This window comes from Anabrus simplex, chromosome 4 (genome assembly GCF_040414725.1).
Source record: "Anabrus simplex isolate iqAnaSimp1 chromosome 4, ASM4041472v1, whole genome shotgun sequence".
Lineage (NCBI taxonomy): Eukaryota > Metazoa > Arthropoda > Insecta > Orthoptera > Tettigoniidae > Anabrus > Anabrus simplex.
Genome location: NC_090268.1, coordinates 285,442,627 through 285,457,134, shown reverse-complemented (window position 1 = coordinate 285,457,134; position 14,508 = coordinate 285,442,627). Strand labels below are relative to the sequence as shown.

Genomic DNA, 14,508 nt, shown 5'->3' with positions numbered 1-14,508 from the left:
GGTGTCCAGGGAACAGCTCATTGGGGCCCTCGTCTAAACCCCCTGAAACGTGGGGAAACTTTCCTTCATGACCTTAGAGTCTAATTGTCTGATACTTGCGGTAGGCTTGAAGATGAAGCTATCTCACTAATTTTATCTGACCTGTCTTCTACAGTGTGTAGAGATTGTCCCTTCCACATTACCAAGGCAAACTTTTACATCTCCCGAGAGAGTTAAAATACTTTCTCAAATCTGTTTTTCTGTATATTGGAGATTTTATCTGTCTGGATTCTGTTCTAGAGTTGAAATCTGGGAACTCAATTGAGAAATCTGCTGTGAGATTTGTGAAATTAACCCCTGGAATGCAATCATCAACTTTACAAACTTTGTTTCGATGCTTATCCCCGTCACTGATATTTTGTTCCTGAAGTAGAAAGACCACACTCTTCCAACTGTCCCTTCAGTTGAATGATCATGAAGTCCTTGAAGAATACCTTCATGATTCCACTATCTTCCAAGTCTTCAGACAGTATTTAAATCACTTCTCAACTGTCTGCAATAACCTTAACCACAGTGCGAGTATCACACTTATGTTCATACACAATAGTCCTGTCACAGTTGCCATTTTGACATAGATGCAATGATGTAATTAAAAACCACTAGTATTGATGACTACTTACATATCCTTTTTCACTAGGCAAACATACTGCACAATATAATAATGCATAGAAAATGAAATTACAGCTTTTTATTATAATTTTGGATCCACCTTATTCAATACATCAAAGCTGTTGCGTAGATGTAATTACAACATATATTTTTCGATCAGTACTAGTTTCGACGCCCCACTGTGTCATCATCAGCTGATAGAAGTTAGTAGAAAAATTGTCAATCATGTAAGTTTATCAACGTCGAATTCATCACAATTTAAAACCATATTAACAACATGAAACTGTGTTAAAAATATACTGTCTCTAAGTTCATATTTTCAACAAGTCAAAGACTTGCGAGTCTTATGCCATAAACTGATGAAAACATATGCAAACCAGTTTGCTCACTTACGATATAAAGTGGATTTAAAAAAGAACAAATTATAAAACAGAATAGTCTTGAAAACACTATGTACTTAATTTATCGCAATTCTTCAAACTTCTCGTAGTATGGTAGTAGAAATAATTCAATAAAAACTACAGTGTCCCTTTAATGGAGCAATCCTAACGAGGTGGAAACTAGCAAGTAAGTCCTTTGAGATGTTGTCAAGCAGTGCTTGCTGTGCTTCATTGTGCTTCGCATTGACAGCGACCTTTTGAGGTCCACATTGAACTGGAAACGTTGTTCTTGATAACATGAATAACGTAATATGAACTTAGAGACAGTATATTTTTAATACAGTTTCATGTTGTTAATATGGTTTTAAATTGTGATGACTTCGACATTCATAAATTTATATGATTGTCAGTTTTTCTACAAACTTCTATCAGCTGATGATGACACAGTGGGGCATCAAAACTAGTACTAATTGAAAAATATACATTGTAATTACATCTGCACAACAATTTTTATGTATTGAATAAGGTGGACCCAAAATTATAATAAAAAGTTATAATCTTGGTTCAATACAGACAAACAATGAAGTTTATTAATTTAACTAGAAAATGAAATGGCGTATGGCTTTTAGTGCCGGGAGTGTCCGAGGACACGTTTGCCTCGTCAAGTGCAGGTATTTTGATTTGACTCCCGTAGGTTACCTGCGCATCGCGATGAGGATGAAATTATGATGAAAACAACACATACACCCAACCACCGTGCCAGTGAAATTAACCAATGATGGTTAAAATTCTCGACCCTACCGGGAATCAAACTCGAGACCTCTATAATCAAAGGCCAGCATGCTAACTATTTAGCCATGGAGCCGGACAATGCATAGAAATATGTACACAACAGTTGATCCATCAAGCGGTATCAATATTAACTCTCACAACTCAACTCCAATGCATTCACAATACCAGCATCAAATCGCTACATAATTCATGTAAAATACACAGTAAATCAAGATTGATCCACCGAGCGATAGTGATACAACTTATCTCTGACAACTCCCTACGTAATGTCAACTGAATTCACTGAACTTCAACTATATCACCGAACTGAACTCGTACAAAATGCAGAGTAGGTCGCAATTGATCTACTGAGTGGTATTGATGTAACTACTATTGACTTCAATAAGCTTTATATATATTCTGGCTATAGTTCTAAATAATTCTAATTATTCATGACATAATATTAATATAAGATACCTGGAAGGTTCTGCAGTTGATATCCAGAAGTCCTAGCTAAGTTCATGTTCTAGAATTCTCTTGAATTATGTAAGGATATCTAGAAAGACTTAAAATACTGTACAGATGACCTTGGTACATCAAGGCTCCAGAGTTCACTTAAGTCAGCACAAATACAACTGGACGTTTCCTGAGGAACTTGGAGCACACAAAAGGTGATAAGCATAATGTAACCTTACTCCAGAATGCACTCGAGTCCACACACATACAATTAAAAGTATCCTGAACATCTTGGAACACATGAAAGATTATTTACTAATGATTAACATAACCTAACCTGTAATACATAAGCTAAATAGACATAATTAAACCTAAATACATAACCTAACTTATAACATATGAAAAATTGTTTTCAGTTAGACACACACAACCTAACTTGCCTGAAGGTGCTTTACTTGAATAGTATTAGACATGTGCAGTAGGACATCTGCCTTGTTGTAAGTCCTAGTTATTTCAAGAGCAATTTTGAACAGCAAGGCCAGATCAACTGGCTACTTTAGCACAGTAGGAAGTGTTTGGATGGAGACAAAACAAACAATCAGAGGAATGGCCGAGCCATTCTTATCCACCAAGGACACTCTGCGTACTCTCTTATTGGTCATCTGTGGTAACAAGTAGCAAACACTATGCCTGTGCACTCGTCTGATCTCTAAATCAACTTCTGTGGAAGTTAGTGGAAAACAAGATTTTCTGGCCGTCTTATTGAAGGAACAAAATCAGCCCATTTTCAGAGCTACATAGGTGTACACAAGTACCGGTAATAAGTAAATAATAAAACATGACAACTATGCTCTTTGCAACAATAATCAAAGTAACAATAATAATATGGCCTCAGCTACCATGTGCAGTTATCTAGACTACTTGTTCATTAGTTTTGATGTTTTGTTCTACTCTAACAGACAACACAATAAACCAGGTCTCTGTTAAGAAATCTATGACTGAATGTTATTTAATTTTGTCTGGTAAACACCAAATGTGCACCAAAGACCTTTTACATGCCGGCATCGTACGACATGGAGTGTCGGATGCAATTTAGAGGTAGCAAGAAAGTGCTTAAGAACAACTGTGTGTAAGAATGGCAAAAAGCAAACATCTTGGTGGAATGATGAAGTCTGGACAGCTTGTAAACATAAGGCATATCAAAAATGGCTCCAAATAAGAACTGATGTAGACAGGAAATTTTATAGTAGCTTGAAAAAAAAAAAAAAAAAAAAAAACACATGGTATTATACGTTTCCCTAATATTTTATCAGACTTTATTTTAATTAGTATCAAAATCTAATTCACCTCCAATGTAGCTACAAACCCTGTGGATACCCACAGTAAACATTCATAGGTTTAATCGTTTCTGAGAAAAATGAATCTGCAAGGAACTTATAAAATATCACTCGCTCATTTTTTTAGAGTAACTGGCATAGGTGAAAGAATCATTGACAGTCCAAGAAAAAATCATAGGAAGGTTTCAGTAAATCTGGAAAGGCTAGGTCGAGCAGCAGGGGAAACTTTTCTGGACTGCAATAAAGAAAGAAAAGGAAGGAAAAGGGAGATAATGTTTTGGGTAAATCAGGTGAACTGACCATAGACCCCAGGGAATCTCTGAACAGACTGAAGAGATATTTGAAAAAAAAAAAAAAGCTCAATGTTAAGGAATAAAATAAAAAGGTATAAAATGGGTGTAAATGTAATTAGCAGTTTGGGCTGTGTTGACATCTTGGTCCTAAGGGCATACTGCTTAAAGTCTACAGCTTAATGTCTTGGAGCTTGAAAAAAGGTGTTATACCTATTTCCAAGAAATCAGGTATTGACAAGTGTGAAAACTAGTGTATTGCTCCCATTAGCTTGGTATCTCACGCTTGCAAAATGTTAACATGTATTATTTACAGGAGAATGGAAAGACGGTGCAGAAAAGTTTCCCCTGCTGCTCGACCAAGCCTTTCCAGATCATTTTGGCTTCAGAAGAAATGTAGGAACACTGAAGCAATCCTGACTCAACGTCTGATCTTAGAAGACTGAATTCAGAAAGACAAGCCCATATTCATGGCATTTGTAGATCTAGAAAAGGCAAGTTTGTTGGATGGAACAAGCAATTTGAGATTCTTGAGATTGAGTTCAAATACTAAGAGAGAAGAATTATCTATAATCTGTACAAAAATCATTCTGTAGTGATAAGAATCAAAGGCTGTGAAAAAGAAGCAACAATCCAAAAAGGAGTGAAGCCTTTTCAATGTTCATATAGAACAAGTAGGAAAGGAAATTAAAGAGGAATTTGGAAAAAGGAGAGAAAGTAAAAACTCTTGAGATTTGCCAGTGATATATTCTATCAGTCTGCAGAAGATACAAAAGTAATGGAGTGCTGTCAAATAATCAGGTGATGGAGGAAATATTAGATTAGGAAATGAAGTCTTAAAGGAAGTAGATGAATATTGTTACTTGTATAGTGGAATAATTAATTATGGCAGAAGCGAGGAGAACATAAAATGCAGACTAGTTCAAGCAAGGAAGGCCTTTCTTAAGAAATGAAATTTGCTCACTTCGATCATTGACATAGGAATGAGAAAGATGTTTTTGAAGATTTTCATCTGGAGCATGGCATTGCGTGGATGTGAAACATGGATAATAACTAGCTTAGAAAGAAAGAGAAAAGAAGCTTTTGAAATATGGTGCTACCAAAGAATGCTGAAGGTGAGATGGGTTGATTGAATCAGGAATAAGGACTTGTTCAGTTAGTTTTTGAGAGAAGTGTAGGAAGTAAAAGCAGCAGGAGCAGACCAAGGTATGTATATAACAAAGAGATTGTTGTAGATGTAGGATTAGTAATTACATAGAGATGAAAAGGTTAGCACAGAATAGGGTAGCTTGGAGAGCTGCATCAAAGCAGTCTATAGACTAATGACCCAAGCACCGGGCGAGTTGGCTGTGCGCGTAGAGGCGCGCGGCTGTGAGCTTGCATCCGGGAGATAGTAGGTTCGAATCCCACTATCGGCAGCCCTGAAAATGGTTTCCCGTGGTTTCCCATTTTCACACCAGGCAAATGCTGGGGCTGTACCTTAATTAAGGCCACGGCCGCTTCCTTCCCACTCCTAGCCCTTTCCTGTCCCATCGTCGCCATAAGACCTATCTGTGTCGGTGCGACGTAAAGCATCTAGCCAAAAAAAAAATTAAAAAAAAATGACCCAAGCATGACTTTCAATGAGTCGTCCAGTTGCAAAAACTGTTATGTGCAGACAAACAAATTTTTCAGGAAGTGCAAAAAACTGTCATTTGTTATGCAGCAAAGATAGGATTTTGAAATTTTGTAATTAAACAGTAAGCTTTCATCTTCGTCATACCGCAAAATATCCACAAAATTTAACTTACAGAACCCATGATTTTTGCAAAAAAACATTTGGACATAACGAGTTTTGCAGCAGTTTTGTGGAGATAAAAGGTATGTGCAGCAGTATATGGAATAGAGTGTGCAGATTTATGGTGAAAGTGTTTTAGTAGCTAAGTTTGAAAGTATTACACTATGAAAATAGCATGAATGGAAAGAATTTAGGTTACGATATAATGTTTTGATATCTAATCCCCGCTTTTTGATTTAATGATTACATCAAGAAATCAACACTCATTCAAAACATTTTATAAGTTATCATTCTGTACAGTTATATTAAGAATCTGTTATTGTCCTCAACAAAATTTCCCACTTCAATGTCATAGTCTGGCAATTCACTGTTTAAATTTTGCCGCTGGTCAAACACTGCCTTGTAGAACGTGCGGTCATCGTTCCATATCCACTGTTTTCCGTAATGTTTGGTCAGCAGTGTGTGCAGGTCGTTGAGCTTTTCTTTCTTAAGAGGAACCCTTTCCCCTACTGGTACTGGCACAATAGCAGAAAAGGGTTTCCCGTGGTTCAATATGCTTTTTGCTTCCACCACAATCGCTGTTATAGTTTACTTCACTTCTTATCACACAGTTGTCTGATTTTGTTCGTGTACGTATGATCCACTTACAGGGTTCTGCAACATAACGAGCTTTGCTGCATAACACATGCTGGACATAACGACTTTTGGAGCAGTTCTGTTATTTGTCACCTTTAAACGTACGGATTAAATGGCTTTTGCACACATATTACATTACTGGATTGTGTATTTTGAAGAGCTGCATACAATGGCGGTGATAACTCATTTTGAGAAAAAAATGTTCATAACGGGTTTTGCAACTGGACGACTCAATTTCTTGTTGTTACAAAGGAAGAGCATTTTGATCTGGAATGGACCTGCACTGGTTTTATGCTCTAGCTCTTAAGAGATCTGTCACACTGTCCGCATAACATTTAGCTCTACTCCATTAAAGGCAGCTGTCAGTATAGAATTATAATTCTACTCATGTTGCTTTTTGCACCTGTTTAGTTCCATTTAAGTGTGAACTGGCTAATTTCCTTTATTCAAAAGTATTCTACTCTTGAATGATTAATTTTGTGCGGAGTGAGTAGCTGCATGGTTTGGGTCATGTTGCTGTCAGCTTGCAGTTGGGAGATAGTGGATTCAAACCCCACTGTCGGCAGCCCTGAAGATGGTTTTCCATGGCTTCCAACTTTCACACCAGGCAAATGCTGGGGCTGTACCTTAATTATTTTTTTTTGCTAGTTGCTTTACGTCGCACTGACACAGATTGGTCTTATGGCGACTGTACCTTAATTAAGACCATGGTCGCTTCCTTCCTGCTCCTAGCCATTTCCTATTCCATCATCGCCATAAGACCTATCTGTATCAGTGTGATATAAAGCAAATTGTGATCATTAAATCTGTTTTATTAATACATGAAAAATCATTCTCTGTATAGATACTGCTTCCTTGCATTTGGATTTGAAGAACGAGTAGTGGCATCACGAGATAACTGTCGTCTCCTCCTAGTCAGGCTCAAAATGGATGGATGGGCCTTAGGCAAATCCAAAGTATTTCTTAAATACTACCATGTAGAATATTTGTCAAAGCTGTATGAAGATCAGGTAACTACATTTGACAATTATTTTAAACCATACTTTCTATACTGTAACTTTGTGAATATAACTATTCAATTATTATCATATTATTTTATCAGAGATAATATTTCCAGCTGCGCAAGATCGTAATGGTGCAAGCCTGCGTACGTCGATGGTTAGCTAAAGTTCGGTACCAACGAGCCAAGTGGCAGATGGCAAGCAGCGTAGTAACACTACAACGATTTGTAAGAGGGTGGCTTACTAGACGTCGCTTTTTAGAACAACAGAAACAGGCCATGCTCCGACGTCAGCAGGAAGAAGCTGTTGCTGCGAGGAACAAAAAAGGTACCTAAAGTTTTGTCTATAACAGGTAAAATACTACTCTGTTGAGAGCATTTTTAATGAACTTTCAATATATCATTGAAATAAAAAGCAGTACATCCTTAATAATCTATACTTTTATACTAATACTATACTAATAATATATAAAGAGGTAAAGTTTGTTTGTATATAATGGCTAATCTCAGGAACTACTGGACCGATTCTAAAAATTATTTTACTAATGTAAATATTCATTATCCCTGAGGGACATGGGCTGTATTCTATTTTGAAAACAATTCGAGGGGGAGGGGTACAAGGGGTGATATAAAAATACTAGGCTAATATAGGCGAAATATCGAATCATACAAGGACGAGACAAAGCTCAATTTAAGCCCCTTGACGCAAAGAACCAAACTCAGTGAGCCCTATGGGCCCGAAAACCATGTTTTAAGGCCCAAAAACCAACCATTATGGAGATATTGGCACCATACTACCCCTGCTCTAGGAAATCGGATAAAGAAATGAACTGCCGTAACCATGGCAACGACAGCTCCAAAGATTCTACAGCAGCAAGATTATCTACAATATATCACAAAAATCTAACATGTTACAGACATGTAAATTGGTATTTGGAATCTCCTTTACAAATAAAAGAACACAAATTTTGTTTTCAGAAAATCTGCTTAAGGGGTGATTGGGGGGGGGGGGGGGAGGTGAAAAGAAGTGAGGAAGGATTTGAATTATTTATATGAGGATACATATATCTCAGAAACTGAAGATGTTACAGACGTTAAAACTGGTACTTGGAATCTCCTTTAAAAATAAATGAACACACTTTTTTGGAAAATCCACTTAAGGGGGTGAAACAATAAAAAAAAAAAAAAAAAGCAGGTGAATTTTTAAAATGAGTATCTTCTTTTTCAACTACTTTTCCCACACCCATGGGGTCGCAGGTGCGAACTGTGTCGCACCTGTGGATTTGACCTTGTTTTACGGCTGGATGCCCTTCCTGACGCCCACCCTATGTGTAGGACTGTAATTACTATTGCGTGTTCCTGTTGTGGTTGGTAAAGTGGTGTGTTGAGTGAATATGATGAGGAGAGTGTTGGGACGAACACAAATAATGCCCCCGAGCCAGAAGAATTAATCACACGCGATTTAATTCTCTGACTCGGCCCGGAATTGAACCCGGAACCCTGTGAACCAAAGGCCTCGACACTGACCACTCAGCCAAGGAGTGGGTCAGTTTTTAAAATGAGTATATTCACAGTATATCTTATAAACTTAACATGTTACAGACATGAAAATTGGTGTCTGTAATCTTGTTTAAAAGTAAAACAGCAGATAATTTTTGTTTTTGAAAATCAACTTAAGCTGGAAATCAAAAATAAGTGAAGAAGGGGTTGAATCCTCTTTATGAGGATACTTATATCTCAAAAACTAACATGTTACGACGTGAAAATTGGTATTTGGAATCTCCTTTAGAAACAAAGAAACCCTATCTCTTTTTTGACTTAAAAGAGGACTGTTTCTCACATATAGAGTTCCATGTCGCATGTTCCAGATTTAGCTCTGCCAGTACCTTAGTCACTTAAGCCCCAAAAAGTAATGCCACAGGCGTGCTTTACAAAGAGGTTTTGGGGTAAATGAAATGCAATTTTTTGACAAGTTTTTATACTTTAGGGATTTTCAGATAATGTCTTAGTGCAGTGCCGAGGAACAATTAATTTTTATCAACTTATGAAATCCTCGCGAGCGAAGCCGTGGGTAACAGCTAGTCTATTATAAATTGACAAAAGAATGTTCCACCCCCTAAGGATAAGCATATCATTTTCCTGCTTGATCGACCCAGGCTCAATTGCCAGATTTGTCATGCAGTATAGTAGTCCACACAGTTTCATAACAACACACTCAAATATCCTAGAAATAATTTTCCATGGTTTTTCTCAAGTGAATAATGGGATAATACCTATTATAGAGTCCATAACTGCTTCTTTACCAGTCAAAGTCCCAATTACAATAGAAGTCTGTTATAGCAAGTACGGGGTATAACGAGAACCCCGTAATAACGTCAGTATTTTTCTATCCCTTAAAAATTCCTATATTAAACTGTGTATTGTCCTTCAGTTACAGCAAGAGCCCTATCACTACACATCCGTTATTACGAGCGATTAAGCGTGAGCAATTTTTTTCCGTTACAATATTTATGCACCCAGCCATTATATTGCACGAGATCGATCATCTTTGGTATGGTTTCCGCACTATATCCACTAGCGAGCTTTCTCTTCGACATTCAAAGGCGATGTCTGAGTTGATTAGTAAAACCCGTGCACTGCTGTTCTGTAAAGAAAAATTAAAATGAAAGAGAACATGTTTTCATAATAAATGCGTAAATAACATATCTGATAGCAGTTGTTACCTCGTTAAAAATAAAGGCTGAAGTAAACAATCACTTAATTTTAATGCTAAATACTGCAATTAAGTAAGAATAGGATACAGTTCAATATATGGCAGTGTATCATTTATTTCGGAGGTTTGTTTACCTTTTCCCACATTTGGTTAAATTTCGGAAAGGCTGTTGTCATGTAAATTTATAGCAATAAGGTTATCATTTCTCTACTGGCGCATGAAATGTTTTTATGATACATATAGTATGGTTAAGTTAGATTAGGTGACTCTGTTTGAATAAGAAAACTGAAGCGTTTACTGCAAAATGCAACCTTCGGTATCGTTTTCTCGCCATGCGCACTTGTGAGCTTTCTCGTAGACATTCGAATGCGATGTCAGAAGAAACAATTAGTAACATCTCTCAACTGCTGTTCTGTAAAAAAAAAAATTAGAAATGAAAGAGGAGAACATGTTTGCATAACAAATACGTAAATAACGTGGTCAATAGCAGTCATTAACTCATTAGAAATAAAGAAAAGTAGAAGTTTGCTTAATTTTAATACTCTACACTGAAATTAAGTAAAAATGTGATACATCTCAATATACAGCAGAGAGCATCACTAATTTCAGAGGTTAGATTATATTTTCTCTCTTCTGGTTAAATTTATAGCAAGAATGTTATCATTTCTCTACTGGCACTTGGAATATGTTTTCATGATATATATAGTACGGTTAAGTTAGGTGACGTAGTTTGAATAAGAAAACTGAAACATTTGCCACGAAATGTGATCCATCATTGAACCTTATTGTTTTCTCGCTATGTACACTTGCAAGCTCTCTCATAGACTTTCAAAGGTGATGTCGGAGTCCATTAGTAATACTCGTCGACTGCTGTTCTCTAAAACATAATACAAAATGAAAGAGGATAACATGATTTCATAGATGACGTGGCAATAGCAGTTGTTAACTCATTAGAAATACCATAAAGGAAAAAGTAAACTATCGTTTAATTTTAATATTATATACTGTACCTGCCTCCTACCCTAAGAGGCCCCTGCGAGAAGTCTACAGGATGTTACTGGGTAAAACAAATAGGTGCACATCTTAAATTAACTTAGCGGCATACAGGGTAGGAGAAACGGGGCATACCTAACTATAATGAGAACACATTCCATTAAAGCTTGAATTAATACAATCGGTTTATTAAATCCTGATGATTGTGGGAAATGACGCATATATACACAATGAAGAATTAATTTTACATCTGTTGTGGATTATTTATTGACTTGTAGTCTTGCGTGATAGATCAGAGTATTCTCTATCACAAAGCGATATGCCATGACGCAACATGAATGGAAACATTTATCATAAACACTGAAGTTATCTCACATTATTGACAAATGAAATTAACACTCATGCAACAAGTCTGAGTGATCCCTATTCTAAAAGCACACAATTATTTTCCCAACGAAATACCATAGGCCTAAGACAAATTATACAGATGTGGTTTTAACCGAACCCTCACTGGAATACAATTCGCTGTGCCAATGGGATAAGCCATCGCCAACGCTAATTACATTCACAGCATGTTACACAAACATTACAAATAGTCACTCATTATATACAAGAAACACGTGAGGCACACATCCTTCATTCCAGCATTGTGGAATACCAATGCCCACGTAGAGGACTGAACTGACGACCACAGAGACGAACATGTGGTGCTGAAAAACCTAGCTAATTTATACTAAAAAAAATTATGATAATAATCTAACAAATATTAGTACCAATTACTGTGTCATTTATTGGCAAATATATTATTCCAGTGTGTTGGATGTTTCTAGCTCTTAGCCTATCCAGTCAGGCCTTCCTTTACAGCAAAAAGCTCCCTCCCTTAGAGGCAAGACACACACAAAAAACACATCTGGCGCAAGGTCAAGCATTTCCACCCCCACATCAGGTGGTCATTAGCCTCAGCCTTCACAGGCATAACAAACCATTTTTATTTTTTTTTTTGCTTTACATCGCACTGACACAGATAGGTCTTATGGCGACGATGCGACAGGGAAAGGCTAGGAGTGGGAAGGAAGCGGCCGTGGCCTTAATTAAGGTACAGCCCCAGCATTTGCTTGGTGTGAAAATGGGAAACCACGGAAAACCATTTTCAGGGCTGCCGACAGTGGGGTTCAAACCTACTATCTCCCGAATACTGGATACTGGCCGCACTTAAGCGACTGCAGCTATCGAGCTCGGTAAAAACCATCTCTTTAAAAATGCCTCGTCCCGAGGTACACTCTCGATAATCCTGAGGTCTATTCCTCAATCATCAAATCGCATCTACTTTAAATAACCTCAATTCAACACATATGTTTCTCATGGCCAACCCATGACTTCAAATATCACACCTATCTCACATCATGACACCAGTTTTATAATACTAATATTTGCATAATTACCATTATTATTATTATTATTATTATTATTATTATTATTATTATTATTATTATTATTATTATTATTATTATTATTATTATTATTATATATAGATATATATATATATATAATTCGCTGGGGCCATCAAGGACCATGTTAAGTCTTGTTGCATTTGACACTGAACTTGGCCTTCTTTAGAGCCCAAATTTCCCTCATTCTTTGTGAGTGGGCCTGCTTACGCTCCTCTGTCCAAGGGGCACCGTGTCTTCTCTTCGGTTGCTCGTCTCGGTTTAGCCCGTTCGTCAATATTTTCTTGCGTAAGAGATCTCTGTTAAGGGCGTCTTCAGCTGAGATATGTAGCATTTGCAGGTCTTCTTTGGTATTTCTAAACCAGGAAATTGTGGTTTTGGGGTTTGAATCAAAAAAGTGAAAGATTTCTTTAGTTAACTTTCTTCCGTCCATTCTTTTCAGATGACCGTAAAATCGTGCCCGTCTTTTCCTGATTGTGTCGGTAATTTTCTCTATTTTGCTGTAGACTTCCTTGTTGGATCTCTTTTGATGGATTCCATTTTTGTACTTTGATCCCAAGATTCCTCTCACAGTTTTGCGTTCTCTTTTCTCCAGTTCTTCAAGGAGTCCTTTGTTGGCATTTAGAGACAGGGTTTCGGCTGCATATAGAACTACTGGCTTCAGAACTGTTTCATAGTGACGTATCTTGGTGTTTTGGGAAAGGCATTTTTTGTTGTAGATTGTGCGGGATGTTTGGTAGGCTATTTCCAGTTCGCGTACTCTCTCCTGAAGTGCTTCTTTGTCCAGTCCATTTTTCATGATGATCTCACCCAGGTATTTGAATTTGTCTACTCGGGTGATGTCCCCGTATTTTGTATGGAGTTTTGCTGGAGCCTCTTTGATGTTAGTCATTACTTCTGTTTTCTCAAACGATATCTGCAAACCAGTTTGTTCGGCAATTTCCTTTAAAATTTCAACTTGAGCTCTAGCGGTTTCTATGTCGTTTGAGAGAACAGCAATATCATCGGCAAATGCTAAGCAGTCTGTTGCGATCCCCTTGGATTTGGTTCCTATTCTCAATGGACTGTAGTTGATTTCCTGTAATCTCACCCGCCAGGTTCTGATGATCTTTTCAAGAACACAGTTGAAGAGTATCGGGGATAGCCCATCACCTTGCCGGACTCCTGTTTTGATGTCAAAGGAATGCGAGAGACATCCGTGGAACTTCACCTTGGATTTTGTACCGCTCAGGGTGGCTCTAATTAATGCCAGCAGTTTCAAATCAACTCCAAATTCATTTAAGATGTTTAGCAGGACTTCCCGGTCAATGGAGTCGTACGCTTTCTTAAAGTCCACAAAGACAGACACATACTGCTTGGACCTTAGTGTACAATATATGATGATCGTTTTGAGATTTTGGATCTGTTCAGCTGTTGAGCGACCTTTTCTGAACCCTCCTTGGTATTCACCTATTTGATGTTCGACTTGTGCTTCCAAACGCTCCAGGATGGCAAGTGATAGAATTTTGTAAGTCACGGGTAGCAAAGATATTCCTCTGTAGTTGTTGATGTTCTTCATGCTGCCTTTTTTGTGTAGTGGATGGATCAAAGCTATTTTCCAATCTTCGGGTAGGGTCTCCTTGTTCCAAATTTCTTTTATTTGCTTTTGCAAGATATCAAGTGATTCCTCTGGGGCATATTTCCATAGTTCTGCTACTACTGAGTCTTCACCCGGCGCTTTGTTATTTTTGAGACGGGCAATGTGGCGCTTGATTTCATCTCTGTCGGGTGGTCTGGAATCTGGGTACCTGAGTAAGGGTTCCTTGGTCTCAATGGTGCTTTGCGGTTTAGAGTAATTAAGTAAATTCTTGAAGTAATCTGCCAGAATGCTGCAATTTTCTTCATTTCACGTCGCCAGTGTGCCGTCCTTTCGCTCAAAGCATAGAGATGGTGGTTTATAGCCAGTGAGTTTGCGTTTGAAGGCTCTGTAGTACTCTCTGCTTTCATTCTTCCTAATGTTTTGTTCTATCTTTTCAATGAGAGATTTTTCGTATTTACGTTTCTCAGTTCTGAACACCCT

At 37.5% G+C, this 14,508-nt stretch overlaps 1 protein-coding gene across 6 annotated transcripts in view; it reads left to right on the top strand.

Annotated features, from left to right (window-relative positions):
• LOC136871886 (myosin-IIIb) overlaps nt 1-14,508 on the top strand; it is a 320,961-nt gene that overhangs the window by 240,049 nt on the left and 66,404 nt on the right. For all 6 annotated transcript variants that reach the window (XM_067145555.2, XM_067145558.2, XM_067145554.2 and 3 more), the window contains exons 18-19: nt 7,140-7,305; nt 7,413-7,623. In XM_067145555.2, the coding sequence (XP_067001656.2) occupies nt 7,140-7,305; nt 7,413-7,623 (377 nt within the window). The remainder of the gene's footprint in view (nt 1-7,139; nt 7,306-7,412; nt 7,624-14,508) is intronic.